At 54.2% G+C, this 19,145-nt stretch overlaps 5 protein-coding genes across 5 annotated transcripts; 3 read left to right on the top strand and 2 right to left on the bottom strand.

Moving 5' to 3' along the window:
• Window positions 1–359: 359 nt before the first annotated feature.
• On the top strand, window positions 360–3,919 carry LRP88_07761 (linker nucleoporin NIC96; the record flags this gene model as incomplete). Its single annotated transcript, XM_083244278.1, has 2 exons — window positions 360–3,545; window positions 3,599–3,919. 2 exons carry the CDS (start codon window positions 360–362, stop codon window positions 3,917–3,919), a joined length of 3,507 nt encoding a protein of 1,168 aa, XP_083098772.1.
• A 1,318-nt stretch (window positions 3,920–5,237) lies between these two features.
• Window positions 5,238–7,192, top strand: LRP88_07762 (bZIP transcription factor; the record flags this gene model as incomplete). The annotated part of the gene is made up of 3 exons (XM_083244279.1): window positions 5,238–5,466; window positions 5,594–5,800; window positions 5,859–7,192. The coding sequence occupies 3 exons, from the start codon at window positions 5,238–5,240 to the stop codon at window positions 7,190–7,192; spliced, it is 1,770 nt and encodes a 589-aa protein (XP_083098773.1).
• A 2,026-nt stretch (window positions 7,193–9,218) lies between these two features.
• On the top strand, window positions 9,219–9,632 carry LRP88_07763 (uncharacterized protein; the record flags this gene model as incomplete). The annotated part of the gene is made up of 1 exon (XM_083244280.1): window positions 9,219–9,632. One exon carries the CDS (start codon window positions 9,219–9,221, stop codon window positions 9,630–9,632), a length of 414 nt encoding a protein of 137 aa, XP_083098774.1.
• Window positions 9,633–10,952: 1,320 nt separating this feature from the next.
• LRP88_07764 (uncharacterized protein) lies at window positions 10,953–12,618 on the bottom strand (the record flags this gene model as incomplete). The annotated part of the gene is made up of 5 exons (XM_083244281.1): window positions 10,953–11,692; window positions 11,746–11,969; window positions 12,019–12,073; window positions 12,128–12,535; window positions 12,588–12,618. The coding sequence occupies 5 exons, from the start codon at window positions 12,616–12,618 to the stop codon at window positions 10,953–10,955; spliced, it is 1,458 nt and encodes a 485-aa protein (XP_083098775.1).
• Window positions 12,619–13,197: 579 nt separating this feature from the next.
• Window positions 13,198–16,772, bottom strand: LRP88_07765 (plasma-membrane proton-efflux P-type ATPase; the record flags this gene model as incomplete). Its single annotated transcript, XM_083244282.1, has 5 exons — window positions 13,198–13,244; window positions 13,303–15,526; window positions 15,577–15,687; window positions 16,303–16,331; window positions 16,409–16,772. The coding sequence occupies 5 exons, from the start codon at window positions 16,770–16,772 to the stop codon at window positions 13,198–13,200; spliced, it is 2,775 nt and encodes a 924-aa protein (XP_083098776.1).
• Between the last annotated feature and the right edge of the window lie 2,373 nt (window positions 16,773–19,145).

Here is a 19,145-nt window from a genome sequence, read left to right on the forward strand (position 1 = left end):
CAGTCTCATATTCATTCAAATTTGATATCAATGGCTTTGTTCTGGGTCTGTAGAAGCTGTAGCATGGAGCTGAAAACACAGTGACTTGTACCAGCTCTTTGAGGCCTGCAGCGCTAAGGGGTGCCTGGCGTTGCCTGGGAACGGCTCTCGTCGATGATTGGTCCAAGCTTCACTCCATCATCCCAGCCTTGCCTTGGTCCACCTCCAAATTTCTAGACAGACGCGCGCCGAAGAGCTCTTGTTGACCGATCTCTATTTTCCTTCAACCACGAACCCAGACGAATCGCCCACCTAAATCATCATCTTCGCCCCGTCTCCCCTCTCGCGGTCGTCGAACTCTACCTACATCCTGAGGCGCCATGTCTCTCTTTGGGCAGACTGGCAACACCGGCGGTGGCCTTGGAGGCTCACTGTTTGGTGGCGGCACGGGAGGAACTACGGGCGGCGGACTCTTTGGACAGACACAGCAGAACCAGCAGCAGGGAGGCACGACTGGTGGAGGTCTATTTGGGCAGTCGACTCAGAATCAGCAGCAGCAGACGGGTGCAACTGGAGCTGGAGGTCTATTTGGAGGAGGCCTTGGCGCAAACAAACCCGCGACTACGGGTGGTCTGTTCGGTCAGCCACAGCAGCAGCAAAACCAACAGCAGGCGGGAACCACCACCGGCGGCGGTCTGTTTGGCCAGGCGAACACACAGCAGCAGCAGCAAGGCGCGACTACAGGCACGGGGCTCTTTGGCCAGCCAGCGCAAAATGCCCAGACCGGCACCACGGGAGGCTTGTTCGGCAACGCGCAGCAGAACCAGCCGAAGCCATCGCTGTTTGGCTCTTCCCTCGCACAACCCGCTACGGCAGCGAAGCCCTCTCTCTTCGGAACCGGACAGCAGCAGCAGCAGCAGCAGCAGCCTCAGCAAAACATGGCGGGCTCCATCTTGGGCGGCAACGCCCTGGGCGCGAGCGCTTTGGGTGGTAGTCTTTTTGCCAGCCAGGCTGCCAATGGCCAGACTCAAGCTCAATCGCAACCCGCCGGCGCCTACTTTGACAGTCTCTTCGCAAAGAGCCAGAAGGCCGACGGCAAGTCGAATATGGAAGACCTCCCAAGCCTCGAGCTTGGTCTGGGTGACCTGCGCCACCGATTGAGAAAGCTCCAGTCCAAGCCAAACGAGAAGCCTTTGGATGGTAAGGCTCACTACCTGCTGGCGGCATCCGGTGTCGACCCCAGCGCTGCCGCCAAGGACCTCGGTCTTCTCGACATTCAGACTGGTCGCGCTGAGCGAGCGACTCATGGCCCCAACGAACTCGATGTCGAAACCTATCTCTCGAACCTCCAGACCAAGACGACTCTCAGCATGATTGCTGACGGACTCGAACGATCGGTTCGCGACTTTGATAACTTCCTCGAGGACAATGTGACGATGGAGTGGGAGGCGCAGAGGAAGCGCATCTACCAGCACTTTGGAATCGCACCCCGTGAGGACACTGCGACTGCTGGACGCGAATCTCAGAGCGCCTTTGGCCGATCTAGAAGAAAGAGCACCGCTCCCTCCCGAGCTGGCAAGAGCAGCGTGCTTGGCAAGTCGACACTTCACCGCTCTGTGATTGGAACTCCCAGCCGAATTGGAGCCCATCAGACAGATTTCGCAGACGTCGACCGCTCCTCCGAGGCTGGAGGTCTGGATGGCCGTGTGTCCTCCGACGATAGAGTGCTTCGCGAGAGGCAGACACGTCTATCTGAAAAGATTCGCCATCTCAACGCGGCTCGTATGCAGAAGCGCCCTTACCCCATCCTCTCCGAGTTGGCAGCTGCGGAACAAAAGTCTCATGAGCCTCACGCGCCCCATGTTGTGGAGGCGTATCTGGCTGTCATGGAGATTGTAGGCGAGAACCCCGAGGCTGAGACGACGCTGAACAACGCGACAGCCAAGGAGCGCGAGTTTGCAGACATGTATCTTAATGAGAACCCCAACTCGGCCAAGTCTGTGGAGATGAGGAAGCGCATTCTCAGCGGCGCAAACAGATTCCTCGAGAAGCAGTTCCTGCGTGAGGTTGAGTCGCTCATCGCCAAGCACCCTCACGAGGCGAAGCTCGGTGGTCTTCCCGACATTGTCAGCAAGATCAAGGCATACATTCGACTGCGATCTGCCCGCAAAGATCTTGTTCCCGATAACACTGATCTGCAGCAGGTTCAGGGCGAGTTTGTGTGGGCTATTGTGTTCTACCTGCTCCGCTCTGGACATGTGAATGAGGCAGCCAAGTATGTCAACGACAACACCAACCAGTTCCGAGGCATCGATCGGACATTTGCCACATACTTGAACAACTACGCAGCGAGCGAGGATCGACGTATCACCAACAGAAAGCTTCTGGACCGTTGCACGAATGAGTACATCCAACGATCACGCAACGCGCCTGAGAACTCGATAGACCCCTTCCGCATGGCCTGCTACAAGGTCATTGGACGCATCGAGCTTGGCAACCGCAACCTGGACGGACTCAACACGGATATCAATGACTGGATCTGGCTGCAGTTCAACCTGGCGCGAGAAGGAGACAAGACCATCGAAATGGCGGGAGAGTCGTACGGCTTGGCCGAGCTGCAGTCCAGCATCCGGGAGATTGGTCTGAAGCACTTCCCCAAGGCCACCTCGGAGGACAGCAACGGCAGCTTCGGCATGTTCTTCTATCTCCAGATTCTGTCGGGCATGTTCGAGGATGCCATCGCCTACCTGTACCCCTTCTCGTATGTGGATGCAGTTCACTTTGGCTTGGCCCTCGAGTTCTACGGTCTGCTACGGCCGAGTGACGCGCTGTCGTCGGCCAACGACCTTCGCAGCTACAGCACCAAGAACCTACCGCAAATCAACTTTGGTCGCATGATTGGATACTACACGCGAGACTTTAGGGCCGCGGATGTTGTGTCTGCTGTGGACTACCTGACACTGATCTGTCTCAACCGAGACCTTGGTGGTGAGGCTGGCCAGCGACACGGTAGCCTCTGCCACGAGGCGTTGCGAGAGCTGGTTCTGGAGACCCGTGAGTTTAGCAAGCTCATTGGCGATATTCGACCAGACGGACAGCGCATTCGTGGCATCATCGAGGAGCGCGGCCCGCTCATCGGCCTGGATGCCGAGGATGACTTTGTCAACACGGTCACACTCCAGGCTGCCAGCTTTGCGGACGAGAACGGACGCACCACAGACTCGGTGCTGCTGTACCATCTCGCCGGCGAATATGACACAGTTGTCGCCATTGTCAGCCGGGCGCTGAGCGAGGCCGTCTCCATCGAGATCGGAGAGGACCCCATGCGACTGATGCCTGTCAAGCCCCGTGCTGGTGAGCAAGAGGCGGAGGCAGGCAGCAGCCTCAGCTTGGCGTCCATCGATGACCCGGTGGAGCTTGCCAGGACTATGATGAGCATGTACGAGCGAGACGCCATGTTCTACAGGAGAATCCAGGATCAGAATAAGGTGGCCTGCCGGGTACTCCTGGAGATGAGCAGCATCAAGGGACTGGTGGAGGCCGGACAGTGGGCTCAATGCCTCGACGTAAGTTACTTAGTGGTGAAATGAATCGTCATATGTGCTAACGTGATAAATAGAAAATCCGAAGCCTCGAGATTCTGCCCCTGGACGCGGTGGGCGATGGCAGCACGATCCGAGCCTACGCCTCCAAGTTCTCGGGCCTGTCACAGCCTGTCTCGATCAACGTGCCCAACCTGCTGATGTGGACCATCATCTGCTGCGTCCGCCAGCGGGAGCAGCTGACGAGTGGACAGTTCAGCGGCAACGAGGGAACGCGACGGCTGATGGTGGAGCAGCTGAAGCAGATGACGCTGGACCTGACAACTTACACCAGCCAGCTGCGATACCGGTTCCCGCCGCACTTGCACGAAGCTCTTGCAAGGGCATCGGCCGAGTGATGTCTGGAGTTGCGAGATGTGTGATGGTTGGATATGGCTGATGCCGTGTGTGGCTTGAGCGCGGCGGGTGGGCGGAGGAGACCGGACGGGTGGAATCGATATCGGAGAGTGTCCGGACGGTCAAGGACAGGGCAAGATCAAGGGTGAATGCAACATTGGGCATTGTAGTACCTGGGTACGTAGCATACAACACTGCCTGGAAGAGATGACAGAGAGAAAGGGGCTATTTTTGCGCGCGGCCTCATAGTAATTGTACAGGCGTATATATGGATGTATTGATAGGGTCATATTTGAGGTCATGTTGAGTGCCATGATGAGTTTGTTTAGTTGTCGTAAAGGGTACCAACCAGGATGTAAGGACGGGGGGCTGGACCCTGGCTTAAGCCACCCTGTCCATCGCGCAAAACACTATCTTCAAGTGCTGACGGCATAAGGTAGTTAGCTGGCATTGCGAGAAATGTATTGATTGATTCTTACATACCTCGGTCTACGCAATATTTAACAATCGATGATGCGGCAACCCCCGTCCAACTCACTCCATCACAGAGCAGAGAGTTTCGGCGTAATTGCTGTAGAGGTGTTGGGATCCTTCTTGGCGAGGGTCACCTGACAGCCTGGACTCTGAGCCCGTGGGTCTACTGGATGCACGAACCGTCGAGTGTGGTCTGTGCAACCGCCCCCTTCGAGGCTCCAAGGGGTCCATGACTCGGTGCCAACCTGGACCTCCTGGGCTTTATGAGTCAACCTTCCCCCCTTCGGGACTGCGGCCCAACCTGCCTCTTTCTCCCCAGCTGCAAAATGTTCCCACGGACCCGGTAAAAAAAATCCTCTCTGTACACGGTCGGTCAGCTTTAGCCTTGGCTTGCTTTTTTTTTCTTATCCCCGGTTTCCCCTCTCTTATCTCAACAGCCTTGAGGGTAGACACGCGTGTCGTCGTGTCCGGGGGGCCCATAAGCACAACAATACCCGTGTTATTTCCCCTTTCCCCATCTGATCCTACTACCTACTATAGTTACTCGAGGTTCGTCTTTTTTTTGAGTCAAGAAATCAACGAACCAGGCCAAGGAAGGAAACAGCGCGGTCGTGGTTGACGATTGTTTCTTTGTTCCCTTTCCTTTCAACTCTCTGCGGTCGGGGGTGGATATCCCGCACCCCCCAAGCTGCGGGAGCCGCATCCCGCTTTTTTTTTTTCTCTGCCTCTCTCTCCACACACACGCGCATATCCCAACTACCGAGCCCCGAATCACAAGCTCTCAAGGGGAAGGGGGTCCCCCCTTTTTGGTCTCTCCTCTCCCGTCCCTTGTCCTGTCGTGCTCCAATGAGTCCCGGCCCCGATACGCCGGGGGCGGGAGCGGGACCGGTACAGAGTCCCGCCCCAGTGGGTGACGATGGGGCCGGCGTCAAACGGGATGCCGAGGCGGCCAACGTGGTGGGTTCTCCGGCTGCGGGGGACGACGGCAGTGCACGGAAGAAGAAGAAGACGGGGCCGGGGAGTCGTGGGGTTGCCAATCTGACCCCTGAGCAGTTGGCCAAGAAGAGAGCTAATGGTGAGTTTGCAGTCATGACATGTTGATTTCTTTCACACCCTGGTCGGTTATGGTTCCGGATCGACGAATCCCTTCCATCTTGGCTCTTGTTTCACTAGTTGCTCGACATGTCGCTAACATTCTCAAGATCGAGAGGCTCAGCGTGCCATCCGTGAGCGTACAAAGAATCAGATTGAGACGCTTGAGCGCCGCATCCAGGAGCTCACAAATCAGCAGCCCTATCAGGAACTCCAAGCCGTCCTCCGCGCAAAGGAGGTTGTCGAGCAGGAGAATGCCGATATCAAGCGTCGTCTGGCTGGTATAGTCGCCATGCTGCAGCCGCTCATCGGCCAGGGCAAGTTTATTTTCCCCATGGCCCCCAGTTCGAGTTTTGGGATTAACAGGCAGGACAGGTGCTGTTGAGCAGGCGTACATATCACCTGCTCAGACTTATGCCCCTCCGGCACATCATCAGCCTCCTTTGAGCGTTCACAGCAACCACAACAATAACAACACAAACGCTGCTTCGACACCTGGCAGTGCCGCCTCTCCTCCAAGTCATGAGCCACCCCCTGGCCAGAGTCATTCCCAGCACTGGCATCCTCAGCAGCCGCCACATCATCACTCTGCTGGCACTCCCACCAGCGAATCTCACGCTACCAGCCAGCTGAACCAACAACGACATGAGCTCCGGCACGGGCTTGAGCTTGGCCCTGAGCGTCTAGGACTAGACTTTCTCCTCGACCCGGCGCAACGGGTGAATCGTATTCAGAACGGCATCAACGGCGCTCAAGACACGCCTCAGTATCATCACGTGCCTATGAAGCATGACTGGACAGGCGTCTCACAGGAGCGCGCACTGCACAGCAGGTCTACAAGCTGGGGCTCGCAGGGGAGGCCGGGGCAGCCCCAGCAGGAGCAGCAATATCAGGGTCAGCACCCGCATGCCCTCTCGGCCGCCCATACCCCTGAAAGTACTCATAGTCCTGGTTATAGTCCTGCCATGAGCTCTGCCGCGGGCCACGCCCCTCCCCGGAGCGACCCCAGCCTCGTCGACTACTCGGCCCCCATCAAGAACTGCGCGCCGACGTGCCCTCTTGACTCTCTCCTCCTCGACTTTCTCAGCGAGCGCCGCCAGCGTGCCGCCGACGGTCTTCCCGCCCAAGACGTCGTTGGCCCTCGCTATCCGTCCGTCTCTTCGCTCCTCAACCCCTCCAACAGCGTATACAGCCACCCGCTGTCTAAAGTCTTTACCGATATACTCGCTACTTTTCCCGACATCTCTACGCTCCCCGAGCGCGTCGCGGTCCTCTACATAATGTTTCTTGTCATGCGCTGGCAAATCTCCCCCACTCAGGAGAACTACGACCGTCTCCCAGAGTGGATGACGCCTCGTCCCTCGCAGCTCGCAGTCCCCCACGCTGCCTGGCTCGATCACATCCCCTTCCCCAAGATGCGGGACCGCCTCGTGCGCGATCACAACCCCCTCCTGTACCCCTTTGACAACTTCTTCATTCCCTTCACGACCACTCTGTCGCTCTCCTGGCCCTACGAGGACACCGACACGCTGCTCCAGAGCCCGGACGGTGACGAGCTCATGATTAACCCCGTCTTTGAGCGACACCTGCGGAACCTGGACAACTGGAAGCTGGGGGACGCATTTGCCAAGGCGTTTCCCACCCTCGTGGGCTCGTTCAACCTGAGCTCACAGTCCCCAGCGCGGCCTTCTTCATCAGGCAGCCGCTAGGGGCCCGTAACCAGACTACTAAAATTGTAATGGGTTGGTGGTTTTTGTTTCGCTGGCGTTTTGGGGGAGGGTGTTTTTTGTGTGCATAGGTTAGCTGTTTGTCAAATCAGGCTTTCCAAGACCTGCTTTCTTTCACTGTGTCACTAGGGGGGGGAACGGCATGCATACAATAGGCTTGTATCATCATCACTTGTACTCTGGATTCTGGCAGGGGCTTCAACGCCATGGAGTTTGCGGTGAGGGTTTTGTTTTTGGTCATGATGTATGTAGGTATGCACGCATGTATGCACGCATTAGGTATGTAAGGTATCCAAAACTATTGATTCCAGGTTCTTGCTGTGGCACCATCATTAGGTGAGCGAATTTGGTACACCAACTGGCCATGTGACACTTGATAAATTCTCAGCAATCATTGCCTTTTATTATCTGGAGTTGAATCTTTGGGTAAGATAAACAGCCTGATCCAGGGTGGGCAAGGGGCCTTGTACGGAGTGTTTCCCACAAGACTCATAGCCTCGGCAGAAGTGTGGTTTATGATGTCACTTATGATAGGCATGGTACGCTTCTCATAGTGCTCTATGGTAAATCCATCCTCCGCTATCTAAAGTCTTTCCTAAGGTCAGTGATGACAGATGCCTAAGTCTCGTCACTGCTTCGTTTCGTTCATTGTTCGGTCAGTCGTTCGTATTTCGGGTAGAGGGGACATTAGGTACACTTGACCTTGAATAGAGGAAGGAGAAAACAAACCCCAAATGCAGGAGACTCTTTTTAGTGTTATCGTTACCAAGGAGGCAAATAGTCCCGCTGAAATGTGACATCCGCGGCCCAGCGCAACTAATACAGAGCTAGTCATGGCGCCCACGCAACTATCAAGGAGTTACGGGAAGTAATGCGAGGCCCCGATTTGTCAGGAATCTTGTTTCTTGATGCTATTTTTTTTTTCTTCTGGTCGCCCTCTCTCCTTTGTCGTCAGTCATCCCGCCGCAAACTATTGTTGGCTAGTTGGTTTACGTTACAGGCAACATACCTTGTTCAACTAGGTACGCAATGCCTTGCCTGATTTCCCGTCTGGCTGGAAACGTTACCATGCAGTATGCCGTTTAAACCTTCTTGATTGGTAACATTGACGGCGATTGTTTGTTGCCTTCTTGTCAGTCCTTACACTACAGGCCGGGAGGATGTTTTCGTAGCTCATGGTATATTTCCGAAGAGTTTTTTTCCTCTTTCATTCTAACTTATTGTCCCCTTTGCGTCCCCCGGGCCACCTGCCCCTGATGGAAACACTTGCGTCAAAACTGACGGACACCAGCCTTGTGATTTACGGCTGAGCTGCATCGAAGATGGCCCACGACTCATGAAATAATCTAGAAAATCAGTCGGCTTGATTGTCTAGGAATGGACGGCGGCGGCGGCCTCCCGGTTCCGAGCAGTCTCTCCGTGCAAAAACTGACAGAGCCGTCAAAAGTAGACATAGTATTGTGCAATCTTGATGTCCAACTTTATCAGTTTGACGAGGCTACCAAGCGTGGTTGTCTCTGACGGTGACCCTCCTCTTCTTCCGAAGAAAGTAGTACAACCAGAGTAAGAACAGTTCGAATACGTTTGATTTGGTCCTTTGCTAAGGTTACGTGGATTTGCAGCACCAAAGGGGAATGTCCACCGAGGAATCAATCACCTTCGTTTGACGCTGCCAGCCAGGTGGTTGCAGACAACAAACCATCGCCAGGGAAGAAGACCAAGATCTTTTATCGATCTAGTCTCCCCCTCCCCTTGATAAATTATCCTCTGCCCTTCCTTTCCCTATATTTTCTTTCTTTCCTCCTCCCAATATCTTCTACTCTCTTCATATCCTCGTCGCATCCTCTTCTATCTTCTTCCTACCCTCCCCCTAGGATCTTGCTATTCTTTCCCTAATCTCTTTAAACTAGATTCCTATTCTTTCCGTCTTCATCAGTAGCATCTCTAATGACATGCCTATCTAGATAGTGGACAGTGTTTTAGGGTGGGTCACTAACTCAGAACATAGATGGCGCCGGGGAACGGGCATCTCGTCGTCGACAACGATGACCGCACGGATATTGATATTCCCGGCGACAGCAACAGGGACCCCATGGATATCGTTAACAAGAGAAACGACAACAACAACAATACCAACAATACCAACAATACCAACAATACCAACAATACCAACAACAACAACAATACCAACAATACCAACAATACCAACAATACCAACAATACCAACAATACCAACAATGGTGGCGATGAGCCCGAGCACAAATTCTATAATTATATAGTCTACCAGCACCTGGCAGGAGAAGGGCGGATCAGGGAGACTGAGACGAGAGTCCAGATCGAAAACCAACCGGTGCGAAACCAAAAGCTTCTACGCAGCCCCCACGACGTTGGTCTCAGCACCTCAGTGGAAGTCGCGGACTGAGTTTGGGAAAGTGAAACGTTGAAACGCAGGGTTAGCAGCGTCATCTCCCGAGTTATCAGGGATCTCGAGCTTGCCAGTGTATCAATCACCTTCGTGTCGGTTCGCGGCAACGCCGTAGATATTATATTAGTATCTGCTAGCCATGGGAGTGAATACAACCAAATAATCGAGTATTTGGTTGTCAAGGCTATGCCCGGACATCAAGAGGTGCGTCGAGACTTATCGACAACACGTCCGCACTTTGATCAAGTCCTGGCGCAACTCATGTTCGCTGCTGTCAGTCGCGATGACTTGCCGCGGTTCATGCAGAGTTGGTTCCTATATATAGTGACCAACGCTACGGAAGAGTGTCGAGAAAGACTACTCAACTTACCAATGCACGCATATGTGCAGCTGCTCGCCTTACAGTATCGCCTTGGCCAGTCCGTATAGTGGCCCACTATGCTTGACCCAATGTGACCCAGGATCGATCTTGCCAGGACCAAGGAGGGCGGACGCATTATATATTGCGGCAGGGCAACATCTACGGACCCAATTGCTTCCTTGATTGGCGAAGCTGCCGCCAGCAGACCCATACGTCAGGGCCATGCGGTTGTTCTACGCCGACATTCTGGCCGAGCATGGTCTCGAGTACACGACCCAGCATCAAGACAAGACCTCCGGATTTACTCAAGGAGTTCCAAGACAAGGATTATTGCCAAAGGCTGTACAAATCCGGTGAGAGTCTCTTCTTCAACCGCAATGTGCTGATCCGGTCGAACTGGAACCCAACTCCCTTCCTGCAGATGACGATTTCAACGACGAGAATCTGCAGCTCCCACTGGATGGCCATGTGAGGCCAGCCGAGATCTTCCAGACCGAGTACAGGGTATCAGAGTACATATCTCAGGCCAAGGCTGACGCGGCTTCTGCCATCGAGAATGTCGGCGACGGCGATGTCCCGTTCGAGCTGTGGGATCGGGACTGCCAGCCCCTGAAAACGGGGCTGTTCACCGCGCCTCAGAAACGTCGCTTCTCGCGGCCCTTGCGATAGGTGCAAGGAGACTGAGGGGCTGGTCTGTGAAGGAAAATGGATACAACCTAGGATAAGGAAGAAGGAGTAGATCCTAATTGAGTGGCTCCTTAGCCTAGTTCCCTCAAGGTCCCTCCCTCCACCCCGTTTGACTTTTAGTGTGACTTTCTATGTAAAGTTTGGAGCAGCTCTTTGATGATTTAAGAGGAACCCTTCGACAATCGAGAGTAAATCTTCAAAGTCTTGGCCTAAGTCTTGTAGGTTTCAGAACATTTCTCCAAAGATTAGGTACAAATACCTCGTCTCGATCAAACTTCATCCTCCCACTTCACGGCCCCAAACGAAAACTTCCTCAGTGACGGCCCCTCGCCTACAAACAAGCTTGGCAACTTCTCTCTCGGCATCCGCTGAAACATGAGCGCCTTGATCGGTGAGTCGACGTTGATCGAGTCCACGCCGGGACATCGTAGATGCCGTCCAGACTTAAGTGAGAAAAGTTTCACGGTCCCGTTATCCTGTGCAGCAGCGACGACGTTGAGGTCCGGGCTAACATCCCATCCGATGTGAAAGTGCGCTTCATTATGGTGATCTTGGAACTTGAGCAGTGGCCTGGCCCCCCTGGGGTTCCGTGTCAGAAAGCGCACGTCGTAGAGAGACATTGAGCTCTGAAGGCCCGAGACGAGGACCTGGTGCGGGTTTACACTCTTCAGATGTGCTATCGAGCTCGTGTGTTTTGCAAATGACCATCGTGCCTCAGGGGCTCGGAGGTCAGTCATCCAGAGCCTCGGTTGACGCCCACCTGCAAACAACACGTTGTGATTCCCCTGCTGAAAATCCTGCGTAAATGTCTCCTGTGGAAGGTGCATGCCCTTGGGGGTGACACTAGGGGCAATGGCTGAGAGACTCTCGTTGGAGCGGACTTGGAGTAGGCCACTGTTTGAGCCAATGACACATATGAGGTCTGAGGAGGGAGGAGCGGGCGTGCTGCTGTGGACGACCCAGTCGTCATGGAGACCATGGCGGATCGAAAGTCTCTGGTAGTGATTCGCTACAGTCAAGTCAACCGATACCCGGATGTGCAGATGCTTCAATCAGACATACTCTCACCAAGCCGCCACTGAGGGCGCATCTTGTCTTCAGGATCAGAGAGGGGTGGTGAGAAGAAGTAGACCCCACAGCTATGATCGGGCTCGCGGGAAGTCAAGAGGATTCTGTGCGTAGGGCGATGATACTTGATCGAGGACATCTGAGGACACCGAATCATCTCCGTACGGAAGACTTGGGCTCTTCCAGAAGAGTTGGGTGCATCGCGTGAGAAGTGGATTCTGTGTTAAGTTAGCCTTCAAGCAAGGCAATAAGAAGTTTGCAATATACCTGTCGTTCCTGTCTGTGGGAATATGACTTCCCACCAGCGTCTCCTCATCTAAGGCTACACACTCGGTCAGTCGTCACCTAGCCAAATCTCATTCCGCTCAAGACTCACTCGCATATGCAACCCCCAATCCCGTCTTTTCATCCTCCGCCGCAACATAAAAGCACGGCATATTCGCATACCGCGTCCTCGTGGGTCCAGACGGAAACGGCACGCTTCCCTTGGCCACCACACCGTTCGCCCATGCTGCGGCCCCAAGATCACCGTCCTCCATCCTGCCGCGCCCACGCTCTGCAGAAAACGGGAGCCCAATCTCTCTGGCGATTAGGCCAGATGCAACGGCATCCTGGGTGAGGCGGTGCCTCTTGATATGGTTCCGCACGAGATGTGCTCTATGTCTTGCTGCCTGTTGGGCTTGACCCTCAACTTTACGCCTTTTGACAGCATTTGATGACCATGACGCTGATGAAGGCGCCGTCTGCGACTTTTCAATCTTGAAGTACTTCTTCTTCTCGGCATCTGTACACATGCGTGAGTAAACGTCGAGTAGCCCGCAAACTGGTAATGGTACCATAGTAATAACCCGGGATTTCGCGGTTCATCTTCACCGTCCCACTGACGCAAACCACACAATGATGATAGTTATGCAATTATCAGCGAAAGAGATGAGATGTTCATAAGATTTTGCGCAATGAACCAGACATGGTCGAACGCAGGGTTGGCCTGGGTTGATAGCATTGAAAATAGGAAGTAGGCGAAGGAAGTCAGGTGAAGTAAGGGATTGGATTGGAGGTTTGTCCTGACGTAACCACCCGGCAGGTCTAACATCCGATACACCACGTGATAACCTCCAAGGCTACTGAATGTCAGTTCTCACAGAAGCAACTCTTTCCAAATCTCTACAAGTAGACTGTGACTAAAAACTCGAGCATCCACCAAGATTACAACAAAACAAAACAAGACAAGACAAAAAAAAATCATGTCACGTAACAGGGGAGGCACCAGTTTTTTTATTTTACTTTTATTATTAGGTGTCTAAAAGACGATCTCTAGGGGTATGGAAGGTTTCGTGAACCACTCCAAAAGTCTCAGTACTCGGGTATGAGCAGTACAATTCAAATTTAGACAGGGCGAAAGTGAAAAGTCCGGCTGATGGTAGTCCGGGTATAAACCATCGTTATTTACTGAGACTTCTCGTGCTGAGTAGAGACACGCTGGAGGGAAACGACTGAGAAAAGAGTTAGCAACATGGATATGAATGTGCAAAGGGATAGATTCAAGCTTACCGAAATCCTCAAGGGAACGCTGCTTCTGGTTCTGCTTGGGGGACTTGCCGTGCATCAGGTTGTCGAAACCAGTGCTGCCCTGCATGAAGTAGTAGAGACCACCCATGACACAGAAGATACCGAAAGAGAAGATCCAGATACGGACCACGGCGACAATGCTGGTGCGGCCATCATCGACGAACCAACCGAAGATGGCGAAGAGAGTGGCAAGGATATCGACGATCAGGATGGCACCAGCGAGCTGCCAAGAGGGAATGGAGGACCAGAAGGGACCGTTGGCACGGGTAATGAAGATGAGCCAGTTCTCAGTGAGCGAGATCTCAAGGAAGAGGACCTCGTCGATGTTACCGAAGTTCTGGACGATACCACCATCGTGCGAGTTGGCGTACATGGTGGTGAGAGCAATCCAGGTGCCGATAGCCAGGACAACACCAAGAAGGACGGACATACCCCAGAGCTTGGGCAGGTTCCACTTGACGGGGGTAGGCGAGTAGGGGGCGTTGTCGTAAGCAATAGCCAGGGTGGCGATATCGGCGAAAATGGCAATGAAAACAACCAGCTCAATGTTAAGGGACTTGTTCAGGATAGCAATCCAAAGACCGAGGAAGATCTCCATGTGCAGGGACAGGGCGATACGGTAGACGACGTAGGCGTACATGCGGTGGAAAATCTGGCGGGAAGTCTTGAGGGCATCAATGATGGCACCGAGACCAGGGGCAAGGAAGACAATATCGGCGGCAGAACGAGCAGCATCGGAGGCACCCTCGACAGCAATACCAGTATCAGCCTTCTTCAAAGAGGGAGCGTCGTTGACACCATCACCAGTCATGGCAACAAGGTAACCACGCTGCTGAAGAATCTCGACGACATTGTACTTGTGCTGGGGGAAGACCTCGGCGAAACCATCGGCAGCCTCAACGAAATCGTAGACCTCAGAACCGGGCATGTCACCGCCACCACCGAGACCGAGACGCTCAGCGTTGTAGACGTTGGTACCGAGACCGAGCTGACGAGAAGTCTCACGGGCAATACCGACGGCGTCACCAGTAAGCATCTTGATGGAGAGACCCAGGCGCTTGGCTTCGTTGATGGTGCGGGCAGTGTCGTGACGGGGAGGGTCAGAGCAGGGCATGATACCGAGAATCTCCCAGGCACCCTCACCACGCTTGCGGGCAACACCAAGGGATCGGAAACCACGGGTAGCGAACTCGGCGACACAGTTCTTGTAGGCACGGTCAACCTCCTCAGGGATGGGGTGGTCCTCCTCCACGGTCTTGAGAACGAAAAGAGGGGCACCCTTGACACAGATGATGCGCTCGCCCTGAGGGGACTCGACAACGGCCTGAACCTTCTTGGAGACGGGGTCGAAAGGCTGGAAGTCAAGGACCTTGTACTTGGAGAGGACGCTCTTGGCACGGGGGTAGAACTTAAGCGACTTGAGGAAAGCCTTGTCGATGGCATCGATACCCTTCTTCTTGCGGGAAGCGGCCAAGCAGGCAGTAAGCATCAGGTCATCAGGCTCAACACCCTCGACAGTGAAGGGCTCGGCAAGAGAGAGCTTGTTCTTGGTCAGAGTACCGGTCTTGTCAGAGCAGAGAATCTCGACACCAGCGAGGGACTCGATGGCGGAAAGCTTCTGGACAATAGCTTGCTTCTTGGCGAGGTAGGCAGCACCGACGGCCATGGTGGTGGTAACGACGGCGGGAAGACCGACGGGGACACCGACAATGGTGATGGCCAGGGTGAAACGGAGGATATCGACAATGCTGTTGGAGCGGTAGAAGGAAGAAACCCAGACAATGAGGAGAGTAAGGACGACGAGAACAAGCAAGATCGTACCGATGCCGTTGAGAACCTCAGTGAAGTGACCGGTGCCACCAGCAGACTGGGAGACGAGGGCAGCGGCGCGACCAACGAAGGTGTTGTCACCAGTAGCGGTGATAACGACGAAAGCCTCACCACGCTTGACAGCGGACGAAGCATAGCAGTTGTCACCCTGGTGCTTGTCGACAGCCAGAGACTCGCCGGTGATGGCAGACTGATCAACCTGAACGAAGCAGCCCTCGGTAACGAAGCGACCGTCGGCGGGGATGATGGTACCCTCCTCAACCTGAAGGATATCACCGGGAACAACCTCGGGGGCCTCAATCTCCTTGAGGGTGCCGTCACGGAGGACGACAGCCTTAAGGGCCAGGGTCTTCTTGAGCTCCTCAACGATGGATCCCTAGACTTCATGTCAGTTTGAATCGTTCCAAAAGGGTTAGGGAGACCTACAGCCTGGAATTCCTGGATGAAACCAACAGCGGCGTTCAGAAGAAGCAGAGCGCAGATGACTCCGAAATCGATCCAATCCTCAAGACCAGCGGCGAGAACAGCGGCAGCTTCCTGTGCAGATTGTTAGTCAAATTGAACTCATACGAGAAAACGATATTAGAGATGAGAACAGCTCCATTTGGAGCACTTAAAATCATCCACAAGATTCACCAATGGCAGCTGGTCGACGTGTTTGCGACTCTTCTCGTTGGTGATAGCTTCACCTCTGAGGTCTGCCAAGAGGCACCTTCTGTGGGGGTGGGGGTTTGGGGTGGCAGATCAATTTGTCAACACGGACAAGACCAGCAAAAGACGACCAGGACCTCTTAATCGGGGAACCAGTGATCGCAATTGCCAGTCTGACAGATGTTGCCATTGGGATAGGATGAAAAATCCGATGCTGGGAAAGTGGGTCGGTGGGGCCAAGTTCACGATGTTGCGAATAGCTTCATCGACCACTTCACCCGGGACGCCACTTGGCTGTCCTGGGGTCAATTCGTTGTCTCTAGAGAGAGGAATGACGTCCAGTTGAAGCTTGAAACGCGAAGAATACGCTAGTTGGTCGCGTTTCGACATGTTTGCGATCTTGCGAATAGCTTCATCCCAGGCTTGGTGTATGTTTCCGGGGATATTGGGGGAAAATCGAGGCGTGTTTGGAAATAGGCTCATTTTGTAGAGAAAACCCACCATTACGAACTGAATCGGGCCAACGAAGACTATTTTTTCCGTCAGCCTTGGCTCTTCAAAGTGTGGTTGAATTTGGGGGACCCTTCGATCCGGGGGAGAGACTCACACATCAGGAACTTGAGGATCAGGTTTTCCTTCTCCTCCTTCATCTGGTTCAGACCGTACTTGCGTCGTCGTGCAATGACCTCGCTCTCAGTCAAACCAACTCGAGAGTCAGTCTGGAGCATGTCCTCGGGGACGACACGTCCACCGCCGGGTTGGGTCTCCTCCTCTTCCTCGAACTGGTGACCATCCTCGGACTCAAGGTCCTCGATCAGGGCGTCCATATCCTCATCGGGCTCCTCGTCGTCGGCGGGGCCCTTGGCAGGAGCGTGGGAGGGGGGAGGAACCTGTCCTCGCTTCTCATCGAAGCCGCCAGTCTCAATGTTGGTGTCCAGCGCCGGAGCGCCGGTGACCTTCTCTTCCGCCATTGCTGGGGAGTCGAAGCAGTAGGGCGCGGTAGCGTTGTTTGGTTGTTGTAGGTGAGTCTGTAGGGCGGCTGTAGGCAACAGCAGGCGAACGGGATGTAGAGATAAAGCTGAGGTTGCGCGCTGTTGGGCGTTTGGGGGAGAAGTTGAGGGACGAGGTTGAGTGGAGAGGGGGGAGAGAGAAAAAAGAAGTGTCTAGCACCGCACGAAGTTAGGGTCGCTTATATATGAAGCATTCGTGGGTGAAGAGGAAGGAAAGAAAAAAGAGACTCTGAAGGTGGGCGAGAGCTTCTATTTCAATGTGGCCGCGAGATGACCGAGCTCAACAGCTTTCTTTTACCGGCGAGGTTGCCGGCCCACGTCCCATGCCAGCAGTCTTTCGGCCCTGATCAAAACAATGGGTCCCGGTCGTCGCTGGTCTTTTCGGGTGGACCCACTCTTCTTGCTCAATGCCTGCATCTGCACCTTGACCCGCTCCTTCTGTGTCAAGGTGGGTCACCCTCCAAGAGACAACAGGACCGGGGTCTCATTGAAGCAAACGGGTCTCACGGAGACTCAAGTCCCCACCACGAAAGAATTGGATGGAGTCCCAAGCCGGGATGGGTGGATGTCATCAGCGACTTCCCACGAGTCTCGCGCAGGTCCTAGTCGGGTCCTCTGTGAATCTCCAAGTGCCCCAGGTTGTGAGGCCCTTGCCGTCTCCAGGTACAACCGGAAAGGCCTCGAGGTACCGACGATTGACAACAACACACACATCACGACCAATTGAGTTGGGCGAAGCCACGGCCCTGCCGGTCCCGTAGTCAGGACTCTGGCACACACCTCATTTTTTTTTTTTACACGCAGCGATTGCAGGACTCTACTGCCTCGCTCATGCGCCAGCGAATTCAACCTGTGAGAGGCCAGAGTCATTTGCCTTTTTCGTTTTTTCGCGCTCAATTTTTTTCCCTTCTTACTTTTTGGTAACAACGCATGTACTCGGGATTGACGACATTTGCCCGCACATACGGAAAAAGGGCAATTTGATCACACCCTTTTGTCCTGTTAGCTGCACCCTCCGCCACCGGAGTCTCTCCTCAATTCAAAGTAGAGTGCCAATGTCGCGAGTATCAATTGGACGTATCTAGCCTCGGGCAACATCAATGGGATGCTCAATGGCCAGAAATTGACTCGCCAGATCGTCAATGCAATCAATGGAAAAAGGACAGATTTTGCTCAATTCAGGGTAGCTCGCAATGGGAGCCATGAGCTGCGGGAGCAGTAATTACACCAGGTAGCCGCAACAACCAAATGAGACGCCAACAGTAAACACGAAAGATCAACAATGAACCCCATCCATCGAGCAATCAACACCTTCATTCTAAACAACGCAGTAGCATCCGCGCCCACATCCACACCAGCGTCCGTCGGCTGCACCAGCGAGCACGCCAGTGTTAGGAGCTACTGAGCTACCCGCACCCGGTAGCGTCGGCTGGACTCTGGTCCACGCAGGACAGGCGGCAGCTTTGATGCTGGTGCTGATATTCCCTCTCACTTGTCGCAATGTTTGCTCTGCCGGGGGGCGTGCCAGCCTGTGCCAGGGGGTGACCGTATGCTCTCCAAACGTCGGTCGCTGCATCTGCGCTGGGGCCGACGACCATCATGACCCATCGAAATCGCCCTTGCCCTTGCCCTTGCCCCAGTCTCTTGGTCAAACTTGTCCTCGGCCCAGGTCCTTCCATGCAGGTGCAGATGCTCAGTGCACAGTGCGTGGCGCTTCGCAGCGTGGGGAATGGAAACAAGACGGTAATCTCAGCAGGGTGGAGAGTTTTACCTCGAGAGACGTTGCCGCAGAGCATCTCCAAACAAAGGAGATTGCAGCAAGAGGCTTCAACCGGCCGACCGAGACATCAAACACGCAGAGTAAACACCAGGACCGACGGCGAAACCACATCCCCCCCATTGCGTCTGATGACGATGAACCAGGTGTCTCTCTCGTGTGTCTCGAGTCCCTGGTGGCTGATGCTCAATGGCTGATACTGGTGACCCGGATTGGACTGAATATGACTGATATGACACCAATCCATGTTTAGCCACCACCAGCCTTGCCTCGTAACCAACTACCTGCTTTCCTTGATCTTGATGCAATGCCGAATCCGATGGACAACCAACACCGAGCACGAGCGATAAAGCATGGGTAGGGGGAATTCCCGCTCCGGTCTGATCAGTCGGCAATACTTCGCTGGTCGCCCGGCCTTGGAGAAGCAAGAGGCAATCCACATCGAGACCAAGGCAATTTGAGGGTATCCATCCATTCATGCTCTCTCTATTGCCTCATGTTCCAGGCGATCCGAAAGCATCTCCACGGCAGCTCAATTCGACACTAGACTGTACGAC

The sequence above is a fragment of the Fusarium phalaenopsidis genome (genome assembly GCF_050370095.1).
Source record: "Fusarium phalaenopsidis strain FUZ10S chromosome Unknown contig_32302, whole genome shotgun sequence".
NCBI lineage: Eukaryota > Fungi > Ascomycota > Sordariomycetes > Hypocreales > Nectriaceae > Fusarium > Fusarium phalaenopsidis.